Source organism: Sphaerodactylus townsendi, linkage group LG01 (assembly GCF_021028975.2).
Source record: "Sphaerodactylus townsendi isolate TG3544 linkage group LG01, MPM_Stown_v2.3, whole genome shotgun sequence".
NCBI lineage: Eukaryota > Metazoa > Chordata > Lepidosauria > Squamata > Sphaerodactylidae > Sphaerodactylus > Sphaerodactylus townsendi.
This window is the reverse complement of record NC_059425.1, coordinates 52,602,704-52,614,921: the sequence shown is the minus strand read 5'-3', so window position 1 is coordinate 52,614,921 and position 12,218 is coordinate 52,602,704. Positions and strand designations below refer to the sequence as shown.

At 41.4% G+C, this 12,218-nt stretch overlaps 1 protein-coding gene across 3 annotated transcripts in view; it reads left to right on the top strand.

Moving 5' to 3' along the window:
• Positions 1-12,218, top strand: part of MTA3 (metastasis associated 1 family member 3) — a 228,140-nt gene that overhangs the window by 70,180 nt on the left and 145,742 nt on the right. For all 3 annotated transcript variants that reach the window (XM_048495449.1, XM_048494638.1, XM_048493832.1), the window contains exons 9-10: positions 1,871-2,059; positions 7,257-7,331. In XM_048495449.1, coding sequence (XP_048351406.1) covers positions 1,871-2,059; positions 7,257-7,331 — 264 coding nt within the window. The remainder of the gene's footprint in view (positions 1-1,870; positions 2,060-7,256; positions 7,332-12,218) is intronic.

The window sequence follows — 12,218 nt, the reverse complement described above, 5'->3', positions numbered from 1 at the left end:
TCCACCGGGCCTTTGGAGGGACCAGCCGCTGAAATGGTGCCCCTAGTTGGCTCCTTACATCTGAGCCTATCATCCTGGGACTCGTCCTCCTCCTCCAGGGAGAATTTTTTTAAAAAATGGGGTTGGCCGGACGTCTCTTTTACTGTTATTATTGTTGTTATCACTGTTTTAAAGGTTTTAGTCATTTATTTATACTAATTATTTTATGCTGTACACCGCCCAGAGCCCTTCGAGGATGGGGCAGTATAAAAGTTTGAACAATAAATAAATAAATAAATAGATACCTTGGAGGGAAGGGAAAATACTGTATAAAAGCCTTCAATTGTGAGAACTAAGTTCAAGAGATAAGACTATAACAAGGTTATATTATAGCTTTCTCTGTACTTTTGCTAAATTGATTTTTGATCATTGCTAATTGATTTAAAAAATTAATTAATTTGGCAGCAGGATTTGGAGGGGAAGTCAAAGTTGTTTGTAGTATTTACCTATGTTGCTTAGTAGTACAGAGTGACTGGTTCACTAATGTCTTATCTTCCCATGTTAGTTTTGGTGTAGTTGTTATAAAATCAATAAAAAAATTTTAAATTTTTTTTCCAATCAAGTGGTTGTTTTTTTTAAAAAAACACCTATATTCTGTGTTTATGTGGCCCTTTGAAGAAATTCTCAGTAAAAGATAATATTGGAAGGTAAAGCCTTTTCAAATGATCTATCCTGTTAAAAATCTTAAATATGTAATAGCTGAATAATTGAGATCATATTGATTCAATTAAATGGGAGATTATGAAGGAAAAACCTGATAGGATATGTGAAGAATGAACAAATAATACGTTTCTGAAAGAGGGCACCATCTACTGGCCCTGATGTTTCTCTTGGCAACTGCAGAGAGTTCCTTTCAAGTGAAAACTTTGCGGCTCTGAGTTCACGCAGAAACAAGGTGTAGCTTCAGGGGAGATGCTGAGAGAGAGAATGAGAGAGAGAGAGAGAGAGAGAGAGAGAGAGAGAGAGGTTTCCACTGCTAATCACGCAGTGCTGTGGAGCCTCATTAGTAGCATCCTGAGGGAAGTGGGGTTTTGCTTTCTTCAGCAGTAACATGATTTATTCTTGAAAGTGCACATTAGTTATTTCAACGGACACATTTTGTACTAGAACAATAGCAGTTTTATCCATGCTAATGACTTATTAACTTTTATTATAGTTAATGGACAGTCCTTCTAACAATGAGACATTAGAAGAGCCAAAAGAGGCTTAATTATCTTCCTTTATGCTTTGTCATTTTTTTCCAAACTCTTGGGTGCTCTCTGGGCATTGTTAGAACTTTTGTTTCCCCATTTTTCCCCTTTGTTCACCTGTCTTAAAGCAGCACATATTTTCTCCCCAAAGCTACAATTCACTGTTAATTGGCAAAAATGGCTGGAACTAATATGTTAATTTTTTTGGCATTTTTAAAATTTTGGCATTTTTAAAAAAATTATGAGTTTGCTGGCATGCTTTCATCTCCCAATCTTTTTAAATTGATTTTAAAAAAGGAAGTTAAGACTAAAGATAATTCACAACTTTACACAATTTCTTCTTGTTGCAATAGTGTACAGTGTTCAAGAAAATCCACTCTGAGCCTCAGTTTTACTCATTTAACTTACATTCATTTCTTGCTGGTATACAAGGCAAGTATGGGTAGTCAGCCAAATGGGACATCTGGCACTATGGGAAGCTGTAAACATCCAAAAAAATGAAGGTCTGATAAGAGGATAAAAGGCTAGCCATCTTTTTACAGCAAATGGATACATACAATGCATTTATTGTTTGTTCCTTTTCCTTAGCAATACCTCTTCAACATATATGGCTTTTCTCCTTTAAAAACTTTTTTTTTCAGTTTCATGCAATGGATACCTTGCACAAGCACAGTTATGATCTCAGCAGTGCCATTAGTGTCTTGGTTCCATTGGGAGGACCTGTTCTTTGTAGAGATGAAATGGAAGAATGGTCTGCTTCAGAGGCTAGCTTGTTCGAAGAAGCCCTAGAAAAATATGGCAAAGACTTCAATGACATACGGCAAGACTTTGTAAGTAAAGCATAACAACTTTAGTTTTCTTTGTTATAGCCATTAACATCAATTCTCTTGTATTCATTTTCTTTCTTTTAAAAAATATTTTCATGCAAGTAAGTTACTTGGGTAAGAGACCATTCCTTAGTGTCAGAGCATATGCTTTGCATACAGAAGTTCCTAGGTTGAATCCCTGGTAAGTCCAGGTGGACACATTGTAAACCTTTTGCTAGTCAGAGTACGTGACACTGAGCTGGGTGAAATAATGTTCCATATGGAGATGTCTTCAAACATTGAGTTACCTTTATGCAGAAAAAAAAATCCTGGCAGTTTATTAACAGAAAAGGAATAAAAATTGAAAAATGAGGGCTTTTCCCTATCTTGGCAGCCCATGCTCAGCAGAGGTGTAGCAGGGGGAAATGGCGCCTGAGGCAAAATGGTGCTCCCCATGCCCTATGGTAGCTACCTCAACCATGCCCCACTTACCTGAGCTGGCAGTGGTCCTGGGCAGCCTGGTAGTGTGGGGCTGAGGGGTGCTCGGCTGCAGCCTCTGCTGGGCCTGGCGGGATCAGGCAGAGATGCACTCTGCAGTGGCCCCGCTAGGCTGCTCCTTCAGCCTCCGCCAACTGAAGGAGTGGTCTGGCAGGGCTGGGCCTGGCTGAGGGGTGGGGGGTGATTTTGCACCCTCCCCCACGGGCACCATCCCCTCCTCCCCTGCGCCAACTTGGGAGCCGAGCCGGTGCAGGGGAGGAAGGGATTTTGCGCCCCCCCCCACGTTACAGGATGGCATGCGTCTGGGGACATGAGACCCCACGTGTCCCCGTGAGCGCTCCACCCCTGATGCTCAGTCAAATTGTTCAGTAATGGCAGTTATTCTTTTACCATTTTTTCCAGTTCTGGTTTCCCCCATTTTTTCTAAAGCATTGTTTTAATTTTTTCCCCAGCTGAAATGGAAATTTAGAGCACACTGAAAAAACCCCTCCTATGACACATTTTTTTTTAATTTTGAAGTGCGTTAATACCTTTTTTAAAGGCAAGGCTGTTACACACTCAGAATGTGTGAAGATTTTTCTGGGGGAAAAAACTGTATCCGTAAAGATAATAAGTACAGTGTATATTCTAGACATAAACATATTTTCAAGCATATGCTTGTTTTTAAATGTGACTACTTTTGTACAGAATAAGATGCTGAGGATACATTGTGGAAGAGTTTAGTGTTAGGAAGATTGACTTTCATTGCAATCCTTTGGGGGTGGGGGGAAAAGAGATTCCACCTAAATGTTAGGAAGAATTTCCTGACAGTAAGGGCTGTTCAACAGTGGATTACATTGCCTCAGAGAGTGGTGGAGTTTCCTTCTTTGGAGGCTTTTAAACAGAGAATGAATGGCTTTCTGTCAGGAATGCTTTGATTGTATCTTCTACATGGCAGGGGGTTGGACTTGATGGCCCTTGTGGTGTCTTCCAGAGGCACGTATGCTGGTATTATTCTCTTGAATACATATTGATTGTAGGGATTGGTGCAGATAAGGATCTGCTTAGAGTGCTGATTAAATCACCTCTTAGGGTAACACAATATCCTCATGGTCCAGCCAGGCATACCTTCAGGGCCAGCTGAAATGTTCAGCTGCCAACCTCCTTCTTGCCAAGGCTTGACACCTAAGATAGATCCCAAAATTCTCTGAGGAGCATCCATTTTGTGGAGAGCAGTGCTTTGCTTTTATGCCAGTATGGCTCCCATGCCTCCATGGCACCCTCTAATGGGAGGAAGAGACCAACTGCTTACAGTTGTACAGCAACACTCACTGAATTCAGTTGTTTCTTCAGGCACCCCAGTGTATTTTTTTAACATTGCAACTGTTTATTTATTATTATTTTATTATTTATTATATTTGATAGACCGCCCAATCCCCAAGGGGCTCTGGGCAGTTTATGTAAACCTTTTCTTACTGGTCAGTACATATAATAGAATTCCACTCATGAACCTTATAATTTCAGAGTGTCCAAGTAGATTTATTTGGAAGCGCATCCGAACTATGCTGAAACATTACATACTTTCTAGCTAGTTTTACCATAAATGCTACATTTTTATATTAAGGAGATTTTTGTTGTAAGGCATTTCTTTCCTGTGCAGCTTCAAATTGGAGGCAGGTATCCCTTGAGTGCTCTATTAAATTCTTCAGGAGTAAAAAGTAATTGTCACAATGATCAACCCCTTTAACTGATACTTTTTTGCATAAGACAGGACAACATGCTGCCCACTAACCCTCTTTCTTGAGAAGCAAGCACTCTCTTCTCAGTTATTCCTTTATGCAGCAGTAAATTAATTCAAATGAATGTAGAAACCAGAAGGCATATTTAGCAAACTGGAATGGTCTCAAAAATGTACCTTCAAGATATCATGACCTGATCTATCATTACATTAATTATTCTAGCTTCCAGTCACTGCTATAGCAGCTAAAATTTACTTATATTAGCAGCATGACATTATACAATCAGAATTCTTAGAACTGATCTATGGGGTCATCCTCTGATAAAGCAGTGCACTTTTATTATCACCTTCAAGTTAACAATGTGGCTTCTAAACTCTTTTTAATCAGATAGTGTCTTAATTATTTAAACTGTAATATTAACTCATGATGAAAAGGGTAGAATTTTTTTCAGGTTTTTATGTAGATCTTTTTCTTTTTATGGGAACTGCTAACTGAAGCTCACTAAGACAAGTGAAATCTGGCTTTCTTTTGACATTATCAGCAACATATATCAGTGTTCCAAAATCAGTGGTGGAATTCAAATAATTTAACAACTGGTTCCGGTGGTGAGATTCAAATAATTTAACAACTGGTTGTTTGCAAGCATCATTTTAACAACCGGTTCTGCAGAAGTGGTGCGAACCTGCTGAATCCCGCCACTGTCCAAAATGATGAGGTGAAATGAAATCATTATATTCATAGCTTTGTGGATTTAAGATCTGATACCATTAAAATCAGTTTTTATTACTCTCAATATAGCTCCAACTACAGATGATTAAATCCATGGACAAACAAAACAGATATTTCTACAGACCAATGTCTTTTGGCATTTTCGGGCCTTCCTCAGCCTGTCTTTGTTAAAGCCCCTCTCCCTCTCCACCTCCCCCCTCCCCCCCACACACACTTTCCTCCTCACTGGTAGAAAGAGATGGTAGGGAGAGCATTCAATTCTTCTCCCCACCCTGCCTCCGAAGTCCACATGAACTTAGGAAGTGACCCAGCATTTAGTTCTCCCTGCTGCTGCTTCTCAAGTCCACATAGACGGTACAAATTTTGGGAAAACCAGATAAAGCTGATAAGGAGTATTGTTTTTTTTCCCACTTTTCAAAAATGTCCATGTCTTTTAAATCCAAATCTGAAAAACAACAACAACAACAAAATAATGCATGCACCCCTATTCTGGAAGAAAAAGACTGGAGGAACCATAGAAAATCCCTTTCTTCCATTTGATTCCAAAGCAGAAATTTGCAGCCTGTTTAGCCATTGAAAAGAAGCAGAAGGGTGTATGGCAGAAGGCATTCCCACACATACTGAAGACCATGACTATTAGGATCTTTTTGGGTTAAAGTAGCACCTTATGTGAACACTGAAATAAATAAGTGGCCAATATAATTGTTGGAGCAAAATTAATTTTCACTTTTCCACTGCATCATCAGTTGTCCTTGCCTTCTTTTATCAAGGTGACTGATGTAGCCCTCTTGTTTTCCTGTTACCTGCAACCCACTGTGGCATGAGATCTATTTCCCTGTGGTATGAACCCTTAGCAATGTGAAATGCATGCGAAGAAAGGAACATAAAACCAGTGTAATTTATATTGATCTTTTACAGCTGATCAGCACATATTGGGTTGCAGGTTAACAAAGTTCCTTGTGCTATACCCTGATTTTAGTTCAATTTTTCTCTCAGGAAATGCCATAAAGATTAATTCTTACATCTCTAACATCCACTTTTTCCATTAATTTGCATGGGCTTATTGTGAAAGATGGATGGTCATTGTACTCTCGGTCCTTTTGCTATTCATACTTTTATTTAAGGTTGTATGGCAGTAACAGTTATAACTACCAAAGAATCTACAGAATTCTACAGCTGTTTTGTCTCAAAAAGCTATTTCAATTATTTCTGTTTATTTTGGGGCCATTTTGTATTTCCTCTTGTTGAATAGTTCCCATTAAATTGAAGCAATTTTAATGTTATTTCAGCATGTAAATGGTTTATGATGTGTAAATGACATGGTATCAAAATGACAGAAAATAAATAAATAAATTGTGTGTGTTCCAGCAATTAAAATGGACAATCCAGGAAAGCTCAAGAATAAATATATTGGGGGTGGGGGTGGGGGGGGGGAATATTTATATCTCTCTAGCTCTGAGACAGTTAAATAAAGTCCTATGGTCAAACTAGGATGGATTTCCCTACATGAAGTTGATTATCAGTGTTATTATTGGCATTTGTTGCCATTATTTGTATATGTTGTAATTGAGATGAGCTGTAAGCTGCTTTGTGAGCAAACAGGAATTAATGACTCTTTCCAAGCTAGCATTTTGATGCTGTACAGATAGCAAAGGAGAAAAGCATTTTTTGTTGCTGTTACCTCTGTCATTCACTAAAAAACTTTGTCCTTTTAGTGGTCCTGTTAAGAGAAGATGAACAGAAGAAGACTAAGTTGTCAGTGAAATGAGAATAGCTGTGGTCTTCTACTTCGAATGTCTTGTGTCAGGGTAAAAGGAATCCATGGGAACCAGTCCAATTGAGTGATTTGCCCAATGGCGGTCCGTGGGTCATCTTGCTTCTCATGTGTGCCCTTTTCAGAGGCAGCTATGGCTGGTATTATGTCTTCCAGGCCTTTACTATCTATATTTAGTACCCACCTCAGTTAGCAGCCCTACTTCTATTTGTAAATTATCATGTGGAGCTAGCTGTGCTTTGTAAAAATGGTAGTACAGACACAAGCCTTTATCATGTTAGATCCTAAAATGAGGTTTGGGTCTCAAAACTGATATGCAAGAATGGAAGAATAGGGAGGAATGAAGGAATGCAAAAACTTGTGGTTCATCCAGATGCTGAGCTATTTAATGGTTGCTCGGACATATGATTAATTTTGTGTTTTATTCTACTTAAAGTGTTTCTGATCCCATATTTTTTAAGCTAATGCAGTGTGAATATTTTTAAAAACCTATGTTTTTCAGCTTCCTTGGAAGTCTCTGACTAGCATCATTGAGTACTATTATATGTGGAAAACTACAGACAGATACATACAGCAGGTAAGTTTTGATTACTTTCTCAAAAGGAATATATGGTAGATACTCATTCGAAATTCAGACTATAACATTTAAAATAAGACAGTATTAAATCTCCTTCAGATGTTACAAGATTCCTCAGAGACATACGTGAACATAAGAACATAAGAACAAGCCAGCTGGATCAGACCAAAGTCCATCTAGTCCAGCTCTCTGCTACTCGCAATGGCCCACCAGGTGCCTTTGGGAGCTCACATGTAGGATGTGAACGCAATGGCCTTCTGCGGCAGTTGCTCCCAATCACCTGGTCTGTTAAGGCATTTGCAACCTCAGATCAAAGAGGGATCAAAATTGGTAGCCATAAATCGACTTCTCCTCCATAAATCTGTCCAAGCCCCTTTTAAAGCTATCCAGGTTAGTGGCCATCACCACCTCCTGTGGCAGCATATTCCAAACACCAATCACACGTTGCGTGAAGAAGTGTTTCCTTTTATTAGTCCTAATTCTTCCCCCCAGCATTTTCAATGAATGCCCCCTGGTTCTAGTATTGTGAGAAAGAGAGAAAAATTTCTCTCTGTCAACATTTTCTACCCCATGCATAATTTTATAGACTTCAATCATATCCCCCCTCAGACGTCTCCTCTCCAAGCTAAAGAGTCCCAAACGCTGCAGCCTCTCCTCATAAGGAAGGTGCTCCAGTCCCTCAATCATCCTCGTTGCCCTTCTCTGCACTTTTTCTATCTCTTCAATATCCTTTTTGAGATGTGGTGACCAGAACTGAACACAGTACTCCAAGTGCGGTCGCACCACGGCTTTATATAAGGGCATGACAATCTTTGCAGTTTTATTCTCAATTCCTTTCCTAATTATCCCCAACATAGAGTTTGCCTTTTTCACAGCTGCCATGCATTGAGTTGACATTCCCATGGAACTATCAACAAAGACGCCTAAATCCCTTTCCTGGTCTGTGACTGATAGCACTGACCCCTGTAGCGTGTATGTGAAGTTTGGATTTTTTGCCCCTATGTGCATCACTTTACATTTTGCTACATTGAACTGCATTTGCCATTTCTTAGCCCACTCACCTAATTTATCAAGGTCCGCTTGGAGCTCTTCACAATCCTTTGCGGTTCTCACCACACTATATAATTTGGTATCATCTGCAAACTTGGCCACCACGCTACCCACCCCTACTTCCAGGTCATTTATGAATAGGTTAAAGAGCACTGGTCCCAAAACGGATCCTTGGGGGACACCACTCCTTACATCTCTCCATTGTGAGAATTTCCCATTTACACCCACTCTTTGCTTCCTGTTTCTCAACCAGTTTTTAATCCATAGGAGGACTTCCCCTCTTATTCCTTCATTGCTGAGTTTTCTCAATAGTCTCTGGTGAGGAACTTTGTCAAAAGCCTTTTGGAAATCCAAGTAGACAATGTCCACTGGTTCCCCCTTATCCACATGCCTGTTTACATCCTCAAAGAACTCTAGTAAGTTTGTAAGACAGGATTTGCCTCTGCAAAAGCCATGCTGACTCTTTCTCAGCAGGTCTTGCTTTTCTACATGTTTTATAATTTTATCTTTAATGATAGATTCTACTAATTTACCAGGAACAGATGTCAAACTGACTGGCCTGTAATTTCCCGGGTCCCCCCTAGATCCTTTCTTAAAGATTGGTGTGACATTGGCCATCTTCCAGTCTTCAGGGATGGAGCCTGATTTCAGGGATAAGTTGCATATTAAAGTGAGAAGATCAGCAATTTCATGCTTGAGCTCTTTAAGAACTCTTGGGTGAATGCAATCTGGGCCAGGGGATTTGGTAGCATTTAGTTTATCAATGGCTGCCAGAACTTCTTCCTTGTCTACCACTATCATCGCTAGTTCCTCAGAATCGCCTCCTAAGAAGCTTGGTTCAGGTGCAGGAATGTTCCTCACCTCCTCTTGGGTGAAGACAGATGCAAAGAATTCATTCAGCTTCTCTGCAATCTCCCTGCCATCTTTTAGCACACCCTTTGTTCCTTTGTCATCTAACGGGCCTACCGCTTCCCTTGCTGGCTTCCTGCTTTTGATGTACTTGAAGAACTGTTTGTTGCTGGTTTTGATGTTCGCAGCCATGCGTTCCTCATAATCCTTTTTTGCCTCCCTTATAGCTAACTTACTTCTCTTTTGCCACCATTTGTGTTCCCTCTCATATTCTTCATCAGTCAAACTGGACTTCCATTTTCTAAAAGACATTTTCTTTTTTCTGATAATTTCCTCAACCTCTCTTGTTAACCATGGTGGCTTTCTTTTGGACTGGGCGCTGCCTTTCCTAACCTGTGGAACACATTCCAGCTGAGCTTTTATGACTGTGTTTTTAAATAACCTCCAAGCATCCTGGACAGTTTTGACTCTCTTGATTTTCCCTTTCAGCTTCCTGCGCACTATCCCCCTCATCTTTGAGAAATTTCCCTTTCTGAAGGCAAATGTAACTACATTAGTAGTTGTCACTTGTTCGCATGCAGAGATACTGAATCTGATAGCATTGTGGTCGCTGTTCCCTATTGGCTCAACAACACTGACTTCCTGCACCAGATCCTGGGTCCCACATAGAATGAGATCTAGGATCACCTCTCCCCTGGTTGGTTCCACAACCATCTGCTCTAAGCCACAGTCATTTAGCATATCCAGGAATGCTCTCTCCTTACTATGACATGAACATGCATTTTTCCAGTTTATATGGGGATAGTTAAAATCACCCATTACCACTACATTTTTGTTTTTGTTGGCCTCTCTAATTTCTTTTTCCATCTCAGAATCCTCTTGTGCACTTTGGTCAGGGGGACGATAATATATTCCTAATATTAAACTGTCCTTCACACCTGGTATTGATATCCACAGTGATTCTGTAGGGGAACCAGCTCCCCTTTCATTGTCTATTTTATGTGACACTATGCTCTCTTTTATGTAAAGGGCAACTCCACCCCCAATGCGCCCTGTCCTATCCTTCCTATAGAGCCTGTAGCCTGGTATAACAGCATCCCACTGGTTCTCCTCATTCCACCATGTCTCTGTAATGCCCACTATATCTAAGTCCTCCTTCAAAACTCTGTACTCCAGCTCCCCCATTTTAGGTCGCAGGCTTCTACTATTAGCATAGAGACACCTGTATACCCTGTCTTTGTCCTTAACCTGGGATTTATGTGCTTTACCCTCAAGTCTTTTGTAGACACTATCCCTTGTCACATGCACATTGCTATGTTCCTCGCTTGCATGTGGTTGATTTAGAAAAACCTCCCTCTCTGTCTGCATCCCCATAGATACTGTATTCCGAACCGAAGTCTCTGGAACCAGCAGAGGAGAAGCAGTGGTGGAGAAGACTGGGCCAGAAGAGCAGAGTCAGCTCTGGTGTTCATTTTGAAGGGCTTTTCTCATAGCCACATCTTTTAAAACAGTGTACTTTAACAGGGGTTTGCAGGGGTTATCTCTTTTTCTCCTTAAGGCTACTAGGAGCTGAGACTGCTGGAAGGTGGGGCTTAACAGGGGTTAACAGAGGTTCCTCTTTGTCCTGGGCTGCTCAGAGGTGGGGCTCCTGAGGTGAGTCACTCTTTAATTCAGTCTCTGAAACCAGCGGCGCGCGCCTAGCGGCGTGCGCAATTTCATTTTTTCCCTGTTTTTCTTTTTGTTTTAATTAAAAGGGGCATTTCTTGAGGGATAGTACGTACAGATATCTCCAGGGGGCACTGACTAAAAGTTTAATATTTAAATATCTAAACAAAAACAGAGATGAAGGCAGGAAGCCAGCAGGGGGGTGGGGGCTTTCCAGTGTTTTGCACTGAGTGTCACATGTATGACTATCTGCCACTGGGACAGAAGTCGTGGGTGTGCCCTCGCTGCAATGAGCTCCTGGCACTCAAGGAACGTGTGCGTTCTCTTGAAGCCAAGGTGGCAGACCTGGAGAAGCTGAAAGAGGTAGAGAGGGTGACAGGCGAGGCTTTCAGGGACCTAACAGCCGGATCCCACTCCCAAGGTGACGTCCATTCAGATGTCATGGAGAATGAAGGTCTTGGGGACGGAGGGTGCCAGTCTGAGGTGGGGGAAGATGCTCCCTTAGATGGGACCCCTTCCTTAGCTGGTGATCAGATATCCTCTCGCACTGAGGATACCCCTCAGGGAGGTGGGGGGCTTCTCGTAGTGGGTGATTCGATCATTAGAAATATAGAGAGTTGGGTTTGCGAGAGGCGTGATGACCGCATGGTGACTTGCCTGCCTGGTGCGAAGGTTGCAGATGTCACGCTTCGTCTAGATAGGCTTTTAGACAGTGCTGGGGTGGAGTCAGCAGTTGTAGTCCACATTGGCACCAACGACATTGGGAAATGTAGCCGGGAGGTTCTGGAAGCTAAATTTAGGCTGCTAGGTAACAGGTTGAAGTCCAGGACCCCCAAGGTGGCATTCTCAGAAATGCTACCTGTTCCACGCGCAGGGCGAGCTAGGCAAGCGGAGATACAGGGTCTCAATGCGTGGATGAGAAGGTGGTGTAAGGCAGAGGGTTTCAGATTTGTCAGGAACTGGGGAACCTTTTGGGACAAGGTAGGCCTGTACAAACGGGACGGGCTTCATCTGAACCAAAGAGGAACCAGGCTGCTGGCGCTCAACATTAAAAAGGTGGCAGAACAGCTTTTAAACTGAGCCCTGGGGGAAAGCCGACAGGAGCTGAGGTAGCAATAGCCATTTCCCTAATGTTAGTTTACATCATCAGGAATTCCTGTTAACTTGTACTAATTATTGGGATTATTCCTTCCAGTTGGATTGTCCATCTTGGGCTTTTTGGGGGGCCTCTTATCTGGTGTCCCCCTCTTAACAGAATGCATTAGGGACTATATATGTTCGAGTGGATTTCATTCCTCTTGCAATTTCTTTAACTAGAAAACA